Source organism: Bombina bombina, chromosome 4 (assembly GCF_027579735.1).
Source record: "Bombina bombina isolate aBomBom1 chromosome 4, aBomBom1.pri, whole genome shotgun sequence".
Classification (NCBI taxonomy): Eukaryota; Metazoa; Chordata; class Amphibia; order Anura; family Bombinatoridae; genus Bombina; species Bombina bombina.
Genome location: NC_069502.1, coordinates 1,150,189,983 through 1,150,201,463, shown reverse-complemented (window position 1 = coordinate 1,150,201,463; position 11,481 = coordinate 1,150,189,983). Strand labels below are relative to the sequence as shown.

The 11,481-nt window shown below is 35.0% G+C and overlaps 1 protein-coding gene across 1 annotated transcript in view; it reads left to right on the top strand.

The window, feature by feature from the left end:
• Positions 1–1,052: 1,052 nt before the first annotated feature.
• The window catches only part of LOC128658081 (zinc transporter ZIP9-B), a 168,164-nt gene continuing 157,735 nt past the window's right edge, over positions 1,053–11,481 (top strand). Inside the window, exon 1 of the mRNA XM_053712537.1 lies at positions 1,053–1,343. Within this exon, the coding sequence (XP_053568512.1) occupies positions 1,248–1,343 (96 nt within the window). The 5' untranslated portion in view covers positions 1,053–1,247. The remainder of the gene's footprint in view (positions 1,344–11,481) is intronic.

Genomic DNA, 11,481 nt, shown 5'->3' with positions numbered 1-11,481 from the left:
TAAATGTTGGAATTTTAGAAAAGTGAACTAATGATAACTGCGCTGCCAAAAAAATGACAAAAACATTTTTTTTATTATTAATTTATTTATTTGCATTTCACTTGGTGACATTTTGTCACATTATGGTATTTCGGAAAATTTGTTATGGTATTTTCTAAAATATGTTTGTTCCACTGGAGAAAAAAAAGGTATAATATGTGAATGCACCTCAGTAGAAATTTATGTGTAAATGTAAAGAAGCCCAAACACCTAAATATAGCTCCAGCACATGGGGGTGACATGACTAAAAAGTGAAAGGGTTAACAACATAGAGGGGTTGATCACACTCCTTTAGAATAATGAATTTAATGTTTTTTTTCTATAAAATTCACCAAAACCTCTATTTTTTGTAGATAAATAACATGGATATGTTTTTACTAAATGATTGTGATCCATCCTATAGTTAGCATTGGACACAAGTGCCAAAGTAAAATGTTCTGATAAATAAAGAAGTTATTTTATAATTATGTTTCTTTAAAATATCGTTTTTTTAGGTACATGCCAGCCTGGGTGTATATGCTTTATACTGCAGATGTGTAACGTATATATTTACTTTTGCCTGTACTGTACATAGCTGGGGACACGTATGCGGCTGTGTTTACAAAGGTTAATTGTTCCTGCATCTGTGCGAATGTAAAGTGCAGCTGAGTCTATAGGAATTCAATATGGAAACTTCATGTGTTTGTTTAACTTGGAGCACAAAAGTGGAAAAATGTCTCTAATATACTAATCATAGTTGTTATAAATGGCTGCTGAGCACATTTAACCAAATCTGTGTCTTGAGCTTATGTAGTAGCTTCAGTTAGAGGTCCTTGATGTAACTTCAGTTAGGGGTCCTTGTTGTAGATTCAGTTAGGGGTCCTTGTTGTAGGTTCAGTTAGGGGCCCTTGTTGTTTCTTTAGTTTCATTAGTGTCAGTGTAACGTGACTGGTGAAATTGACAGCTCTACAATCCTTGCAATTATCAAATCATCCTCTAGGGGGCAGCCAGGCTCACTTAGAATGACCTCACTCCATTCAACAAGCCCAGACCAGGGATTACTATCAATCAGTTGTTGTGAGGGGAGGCGACGTGGACGGGCTGGGGAGCTGCCTTTGTAACTGAACAGAACTTCCCCCTTAGAGATGGAGCGGGTTTGTGCCTCCCAGCCATGTCCTCTCATTAGTACTCAGCACTGATCCCGTCTCACTGCCAGCCCAGCACCCACCATGGACGGGTTAGCCGTTGTCTTTCTCATTTCCCTGGGAATGTTCCTGGGTTGTTTCCTTTTGGGATTGATTCCGCTCGCAGTGAAACTTTCAGAGGTAAGTTTGCTGCCTGCATTACTTTCATTCAACCCCTCGGCTGCCAGAAATGGTTCTATGCAATAAATTGCAGTTCTGTCTGGCAGCCAATGCGTTAATGTACCAGTCTGTGCATAAGTTTGTGTATCTGTGACTTTGTTTTATAGTTTCCTTATTATATTCAGTGGATAAAACAGAATTCTGATCTCTCACAGTGTTGGGTCACCAGCTGCTGATACATCAGGGCAGTTGTTACAGAGGGCTGGGAATAAAGTCATGGGAATTTAACTCTTGCAATGCTGATACAGCGAAAGTATTGCAACTATGCGGAAACTAATGACACCAGTTGGTCTGGTTAATACTTAACAGAGAATATTTTACAGCATAGCATTTGGTTTATTATTCTTTTAGTGATTGAAAAATACGCTGAATTTATACAACTTATTGCCTGTGTTATATGCACCCAACCCATAACCTGGTTTATAATTTATTTTTTATGAACATCCCCATTTGCTTTGTTCTCAAGCTATTCTTTGTTGAAGAGATACCTAGGTATAGCAAGAAATAGTGCTGCCATTTTGTGCTCTTGAAAATGGATAACATTCTTGCAAAAGTGCTGCCATATATTGCTCCAGACATGTGCACACTCCTGAGCTTGCATCCCTGCTTTTCAACAAAAGATACCAAGAGAACAAACACAATTTGATTATAGGAAGTTGTTTACAAATGTATGTTCTATCTATCTGAATCATAAAAAAAACATTTTGGGTTTCATGTCCATTTAAACAAGTAAAAATGGCATGCTCTGTATGAACCATGCTGTTTAACTTTGAATTTTGTGCCCCTTTAATACTGTGGAAATAGTAATGTATTTATTATCCCTTTAAAATGAATTAAAGGGATAATAAATACATTACTATTTCTACAGGATTATCATTTTAAAGGGATAATCAAGGTTACATAAAACTTTCCTTCAATATAGTCCTTATCCTCAGAACCCATAAGCTATAAAAAGGTTGTTGAAACTTTTTAGTTTGGCACTGGTTAGCTATAATTTCCGATGGTGCCCTCAGCTGCACCCCTGGTTGCGTTTATCAAATTATCGGCAAGCGGTTCTTGCTCCATACTGACAGACTGGCTTCCAGTACCTAATATGGTGGGGGCCATTGGGAGTGAAGAGCTGTTTGGGAGGTGGAAGGGTAATCACTGCACTACAATACGTTTTATCCTTAAAGGGACACTGAACCCAAATTTTTTCTTTCGTGATTCAGATAGAGCATGAAATTTTAAGCAACTTTCTAATTTATTCCTATTATCAAATTTTCTTCATTCTTTTGGTATCTTTATTTGAAATGCAAGAATGTAAGTTTAGATGCCGGCCCATTTTTGGTGAACAACCGGGGTTGTCCTTGCTGATTGGTGGATAAATTCATCCACCAATAAAAAAGTGCTGTCCAGAGTACTGAACCAAAAAAGCTTAGATGCCTTCTTTTTCAAATAAAGATAGCAAGAGAACGAAGAAAAAATGATAATAGGAGTAAATTAGAAAGTTGCTTAAAATAGCATGCTCTAGCTGAATCACAAAAGAAAAAAAATGGGTTAAGCTTTAACAGCTAACAGATTGTGGAATGTGAAAGTTTGTTTTTGTTTGACTTTTTTTGTTAATTTTACAATAATTTCTTAATTCTGTAAATAAATTTCTAGTTGTAACTGTCATCCACTGAAAGCTCTTTTTTTGCCAAAAAATAAAGAAATATATAGTTGTTTGTAAATAAAAAATAAAAAAAACAAAAAGTCTCTATTTTTGAGTGATAGCAAAAATGCTGAAAATTCTCTGGTACTCCAGCAAGTTTTTCTCTGTAATTCCCCTGAATAGTGCACTATTCCTTTAAACATTAAATAACATACATTTCTTTTTTAGAAAGCCCCCAAGGCATTTGCTAGCAATGTGCTGCCTGGCTCAAATGTCCTGCACTCTAAACCCATTCCTAGCACTGCATTAAATCATCATATAAGCAAATAAGATACAAGTGACTTGGGCCCATTTATATTATATAAGACAATGCTTTTCTCCTGTTAAATACTACCTGGGTTCCTTAGTCCCACTGAGACCGATTATAGAGCCTGTTCTGTAGTAAACACCTTGCAATTACACTTTTTTCTTTTAATATATAAAACACATTAGGCAAAACCTTTCTTAATGTGTTAATATGTATGCTGTTTTTTCAGTAGCCCAATGCCTTGTTTAAAGGAACTAATCCAGACTTGTTTATGGAAAAGGCACAGCTACCAATGGTCATTATGTTAGCAAAGCATGCTTTGTTTGTAGGGGCATACGTGTGGCAGGTTAAAGTGACGTCAAACATTGCCATACAACTTTACATATTTATAAATATGGGGTTGAAATAATGCTAATAGCATTTGTTATATTTGTCCAAGTGTAGTAAAAAATCTTTTTCACATACCGTTTCATGTAAATCTTCTGTCAATCCCCCGCCTGCTAGCCTTCTTAATCCTTTTTTTTTTTCTCAGACCTCCGTGCAGCAACCAATAAGAGCCGTTGCCATGCGGCTCGCTGTTCTCAAAGCAGTGTCAGCTGTTTTGGCCACTCATGCGCATTAGCTATGAAATTATGCTAACTGCTAAGCCAATGAGATACCATTAGAGATGGGAAGGCCTGGAAAAAAGCGGAAAATTTGGGGAAAACTGTTTCGGTTTCCCTTTTTTTTCAAAGCCGTTTTTTGTTTTTTCCCGGACAAATTGAAAAAAAAAAAATGGTGTGTGGAATATGATCTTTTACAATGATAAATAATATGTTTATGACATGGTATTCAAACGATATAACATGAAGACCTTAAATAAATACTTCTGAGACTTTCAAATCATTGCAAGTTCTCTCAGCTGAAGACAAACAAATCCTGCAATACAATTCAAGTACATTACTATACTTCTCAATGCAATTCTCAAATAAGAGAAATAAGCATTTCTGCCTCTAGGGGGCACTGCAGGGGAGAGGCTTCAGTTTAGTTTGCTTGTGGGCTCCATCTTATACCTTCTATAGTGGGTGATTGTTGGTGTAGAGTAGATGATGGTTTCTGTCCTCCAAGGTCTTAATTGCCAGGTAAGAGGTTAAATTTGTCTGACTAATTAGTTTATCTTTATAACATTTATCAAATGATTCCTATTAATGTTCTCCCCCATTACAACATAATGTTTACCTATAGTCTTGCCAATAAATAGTTTTTTTCCTCCTCTCAGTAAAATGGTGAGACCAACATCTAGAGTTTGGAAACATTTCCACAGTGTAATTTCTGCTAAGAGCAAAGCTGCAATTTACAAATACAGGTTAGGTTCCAGAAGGAATGGTTGTAAATCGAAAACCGTTGTAAATTGAAACCCAATTTTTAATGTAAGTCAATGGGAAGTGAGGGAGTTCGGTTCCAGGCCCCTCTCAAAATTGTCATAAGTAACACCTAATACATTATTTTTAAAGCTTTGAAATGAAGACTTTAAATGCTAAACAGCATTATAAACCTAATAAAATAATCACACAACACAGAATATATAATTAAACTAAGTTAAATGAACAAAAACATTTGCTAAACAGCATTATAAACCTAATAAAAAAATTAAACAACACAGACTTCACTTGCATTTTTCTGCAAACAGTTCTTTCTATGCATTCCAATCTGGACTGATTTATAGACAGGAAGATCTCGTTCCTTTGAAATCTGCTCGATAGCTCAGGTCTAGTTAAACTGATTAATTTCGGCTTTGCTGCAACACAAGCGGACAGCTCCACCTACTGGCTATTTTAATAAATGCACTGCTTCTCAATGCTTTTCAATAGCAGTCACATGACTGGAAAAAAAGGTTGTTATTCTGAAACGGTGTAAATTGAACCGTTGTAAACCGAGGGCCACCTGTACTGTGAGACAAAATATTGTTTTCCAAATGCTACAAGGATGACAAAACACATCCTAGCATAACAGAGGTGCCCTAAAGACATTAAAAAATTATTTATGGCAGCAGTTCCCTACCTTTTTTTCTCTCCCGTACCCCTAGATTAGGCTTTTCATTTATGAGTACCCCCGCTCTTCATTACCCCCACTCTTCATTACCCCCACCTATTCTTCAAAAAAAAGTAGATTTTTTTTTTAATTTAAACTATTTATTATCAGGGTATTGTCAGCTATAAATAAACTATTATCCGGTAATAATAAACTATTTATTATCAGGGTAAACCCAGATAATTAGTTTTTTAATACCGGATAATAGATAGTTTATTTATACCTGACAATACCCTGATGATAATTGATTGATAACTGACAATAAACTATACCTGAATGGCATACAACTGTACCTGTATCAACAGGATTAAAGCTCAGATCTCATTCTCAGAAGGAGCCCTGCTGTGTGGCTAGCGCCCCTGGCGGCTGCCTGATTGCCCCTAAACACGGCCCTTGGGGGGGGGGTAAAGTGTAAAGATCATAAAAATAAATATTTAAATTTGTGAGATCGATATTAACCACCCAGCCACTATGGACGTTTTTAGTTGGAAGTCAAGCAATCTGAATCAAGCAAGCACTAGCAGCAGTACTTTACTTACTGTCACTGACTATAACTTTTGTGGGGATGCAGACCCGCCTTGCCTGTGTGACTCGCAACCTCCACGACTCTACCACACGTGTCCACGCAGCGCCGCTTCTAACTGTGCACTCGCAGTTAAAATTTTTGTGCACGGGGGTGGGTGGAGCTGGAGCCAAAGCTGTCTGGTGAAACAAGGTGATCATTAATATGTGGACCGGAGTCATACACACCCGTTCCACATATTTCAGGTGCAGGGGCTCCTATCTGCCAATATGCCAGGCCAGGATTTCACTTGTCACTTTCCGGCTGAGCGCTCCTTCCTTTCACAAAAATGGTTATTAGTTGATGACCCATTGAGAATGCTTCCCCCTGCATCTTCCACCATTACCAACAATATTTTCACGTACCCCCAACCGGTCCGCCGTGTACCCCCAGTGGTACGCGTACCACAGGTTGGGAACCGCTGCTTTATGGAATTAAATGATGCTTTTCCCTCCAAAGTTCTCGTTCTGCTGTCCTTACACACACACCCCTTTCCCAATGCCCTTATCCTACTGGCACAAATAATGCCAGTTACTTACCTTTTTATTTGCAATTGGTGCTAAGGGACAAATCTGACTTTTTTATGTTGATAGTCTCTTGTTATTTTGTTGCTTTTGAGGGAAAAGGGGGTGGTTACCTGTTCTTGTGTATAGTTGAAATGTTTATTACATATATAGACCTTGTTATTCCATTTATAAAAAAAAAATAAAGTTTTAAAAAGCAAGTTTAGTTTATTTACTGAATAAGCTGTACTTTTGTTAAAAGCATAATACTTTTATATACACTGCATTTCATGTTCCAAGTGTAACAAAATGATGTTGTATTTATAAAACTACTCCATGTTGCATTTTATTTAAATTTTTCTGAAAATTTCCATTTTTTCTGGAAAAAATCAGGGGGAAAAAAGTTTTTTTCCATGACTTCAAAATTTCCGGAAATCTCTAGATACCATGTATGTGTTCTTCATCGTGTGTGTGCATGAGAGACTAGTACACGCGCACTATTGCTAAATGGTTTTCCCCAAATGACTAAATATAAATAGTGAAGCGAATAGTATATTACGATTCACCGTTTACTTGGACGCTTGCCAGTAAGTCAATAAATGGGCTTCTAATAATGTAATATTAACAAACTGCTCATTCTTCCTGCTAAATGGATATTATTATAATTGTAAATTTATGGCATGTATTTTTAGTATAATTTATTAGTAGAAGAGTGCACACAACGCTTACTTTTAAAGTGATAAACGATTATTTTGAATTGTAATTTTAATTAATAATGTTATTAGAAATGTTAAATTGACATAGTAAAAACATTAGTTTACAATGCATTACATATGTCAAAAAGTAAACAGAGAAACCCGTAATTCGCTGTTTACTTTGCAGATGTCACTCAAAAGACTTTTGCATGCGCTGTTTCAACAAGACTTGGGGTAATACATGTACAGCAGGTAGGGGCGCTCTACACGTCAGTACTTTGAATAAAGCATAGGATTAGGGGGTCAGAGGAAGGAACCTTGATTGATACTGTTTATTTGTGGTGTTGCAGCTGAGGAGGTAAAATGGTTGATTTCTATGTTACTGGCAGCCATTTGGTAAAATAACTGCTCAGTTATGAAAAATATATACAGTATGGCTATAGATTAAAAAAACATAAAAACATACAATCCAAAAGAGAGTACGAAGCAAATTTGTTCTTTATATTAAAGTGAAGGTAAAGTTTCACGTATTACACTTTTTCCTCTGTAAATACTATTAAAATAAATGGGAGTTTAATTCATCAAAATGTTACAATCGCTATATTTATACATTTATTACCGTTTCTTGATCCGATTCCGAACAAATTTAAAACAACTCGTTTTTTTTTTTTGTTTTGTTTTTTTTTCATAAGCCCAGTCACGTTTTTTGACTATCCAATTGAAACACTGGCCGTTAGGCGGCCGTCATATTACGTCACCGCCTTATTGTTCTATATGCGCATGCGTGGCCTTCACTTCCTTTCCTTTATTCACAATGCTCGTTCCAGTTTAGCGTATGCGCTTTTTTCTATTCATAAGGCGACGTCTTGTCTATTTACAAACTTTCAGTCAGTATCTTGGGCTGCGCATGCGCAAGTGAGCCGTCAATCGGGAACACGCTTTTGAAGTACGTACAGAGCAGGTGGGACCGCTCTGTACGTAATATAGTGAAAAAACTCCGGAAATGAAAGGAGGGAGGAGCTAAGAACGGCAGAGACTGTAAATATAAACATTTAAAATACTATAATATATATACATTTATGAAAAAAAACTTAGCGATCAGAGTATATACTAGATGTCTAATAGAATACAGGATAGAAACACGCAAAACTTTACCTTCACTTTAATGTAATAAATCCTCTTAATTTTTACATTCTTAGCTCATTCTAAGTATTAGAGAGGGTTAGCACTTATTAATCAACTTATCGCCATATCTGATGAGGTGTATATGAGTCTGTGATTCGCTGGTGAATGTCACGTGATACAGGGGGCAGGAAAATGGAAGGAAATATTGAAATGTGTCAGAAACAAAATCTACTGCTTGTTTGAAATTAAGTAGTATTGCATTGTCTATTTTATCATATGTTTGTTGATAATGTTATTGTACTGTATTTAATTTGTGTTGTCACCAAATCAGTTAGTAGATATCTCGGAAAATTAAGCACAAATCCAAACTACTGTATATTGTAAAATTCATGTACAGAATATACATTTTTCCTACAGTGCATATAAAGCAGGACATTTTAAATATATATATTTGACATTTAATTCTGCAGCATACAACTTAAAGTGAATGTCAATTTTGATGCTAAAGTGCCCGGTTTTTAAAAATTGTATTAAAAACAGGGGCACTTTAATTCATCAAAATTTACATTTCACTCCTGATGAGAAAAAACTTACCTTTTAATCTTGACAGCAGCTCCAGCTTCCTCCACCCGTTGCAAAGCCTCTTCCTGGGTCTAAAATGAGGAATCCAGCTTCCTCCAATCATGGCGTTGAATCAACTGATTCCCCGGGGGGGGGGGGGGATCCGTGATTGGAGGATGACCTATCCATCATTTCTGACATCAGAAATGGCTTGCAACGACCGGAGGAAGCTGGAGCTACTGTGAAGATTAAAAGGTAAGTATTTTTTCACAAGAGGAGTAAAATGTAAATTTTGATGAATTAAAATGCCCCTGTTTTTAATTGAATTTTTAAAAACTGGGTACTTTAGCATCAACATTTACATTCACTTTAATTTGCTAAAGTTTAAGCAGACAGCATTTTATTCTGATTCCTTACATGATATGTTTTTGTACAATTACTAATTGCCTATAAAATATGTTTGCTGGTCTTAATTAGATGAAAAAACTGTGCAGGTTGACATAAATTGATTTGCTGATTGTAAAATTTATATTGTATATTATTATTATTATCATCCTCATCAGAGTTAGGGCTAAGTTACCCACAAACATGCATTTTCCTGTTTAAAGTCATTTGAAACAGCTTTAATAAGTTTGAGTGTAGTGTAATTTCTTACATGCTTAACTTAGTGCTGATGCCAAAAGAATTCTTAGCGTGTTACTGCCTCTTAGATAATAATAGGTTTTTATTATTCCTAAATGTATTCCTGTTGGGAAAAGAGTGTGCAGATCCCGAAAGTAGTTCAGCCGCACTATTTCCTGTCAGGTAATGAATTCTATTATGTTATTTCTGTCAGGGTGAGCAGATCTCTCACACAGCCATTGCCTTTATGTAAAGGATTCAGAATAGTTTACTTGTACATCTTAGATTCAAGTTCAACACTTGTATATACACTAGGTCAGTGATTTTTAACCTTTTTTTTTGCCGTGGCACACTTTTTTACATTAAAAAAATCCTGTGGCACACCACCATCCCAAAATTTAAATAAAATCACACATTGTAGCCTAATACAGCATATATATATATATACACATACACACATACTGTATGTATTGTGCTGTTATGCCATGCCTCCTACAAACTGCCCCTGCACTGGGAGTAAAAAACAAGCAAAGTTTAAAAAATATGTCACACTGTTGTCACCAGACTGCCGTGGCACACCTGAGGATCTCTCACGGCACACTAGTGTGCCACGGCCCACTGGTTGAAAAACACTGCACTAGGTTCACACACATAGGCTTAGGGACCACACAGACACACACTTAAACAATCATACACTTACAAGTGCATACATGTGCGCACACATACTTAATCCTTTACCTTCCCACCCCCCTTGTCATATTACTTATCTCTATACCCCTTTCACAAGACTTTAACACTTTATTCACAATTTATTAGCTCTTGATTGAATCATTATTAGCTTTTTTTCTATGGCATTTTCAGGTGTAAGAGAGTGCAATAGGAAACGTAAATAGTACCCAGGTTTTCAAAAACAGTGGAAGAGAGAGCGGTATATTATTTTGGGTGCCTGTACTACAGTTAAAGGGATATGAAACCCACATTTTTGCTTTCATTATTCAGATACAGCATGCAACTTACTAATTTGCTCCTATTATCAATTTTTCTTTGTTCTATTGGAATGTAAGATTATTGGTTTTGGTTTAGACCCTGGGTAGCGCTTGTTGATGGTAGCTACATTTGATAATAGGAGTAAATTAGAACGTTGCTTAAAATTGCATGCTCTATCCGAATCATGAATGAAAACATTTGGGTTTCATATCTCTTTAACCTATATTATTTGTAGCAAAACGTATAAAATTAGTGTGTGACTAGTGCTTTGTGATCACCATTAATATATGTAGCATGTGTAAAAATGCTTTGGTCAAACAATTTGTCAGCAGTTTGTAATATTAAACAGAGCTACTAAGTAAGTATATATATATATATATAGTAAGTAAATGTGTGTGTATATATATATAGTAAGTAAATGTGTGTGTGTGTATATATATATATATATATAGTAAGTAAATGCGTGTGTATATATATATAGTAAGTAAATGTGTGTGTGTGTGTGTGTGTGTGTGTGTATATATATATATATATATATATATATATATATATATATATAGTAAGTAAATGTGTGTGTGTATATATATATATATATATATATATATATATATATATATATATATATATATATATATATATATATATATATATATAGTAAGTAAATGTGTGTGTGTGTGTATATATATATATATATATATATATAGTAAGTAAATGTGTGTGTATATATATATATAGTAAGTAAATGTGTGTGTGTGTGTATATATATATATATATATAGTAAGTAAATGTGTGTGTGTGTGTATATATATATAGTAAGTAAATGTGTGTGTATATATATATATAGTAAGTAAATGTGTGTGTGTGTGTGTGTGTGTGTGTGTATATATATATAGTAAGTAAATGTGTGTGTGTGTGTATATATATATATATATATATAGTAAGTAAATGTGTGTGTATATATATATATAGTAAGTAAATGTGTGTGTATATATATATATATATATATATATATATATATATATATATATATATATA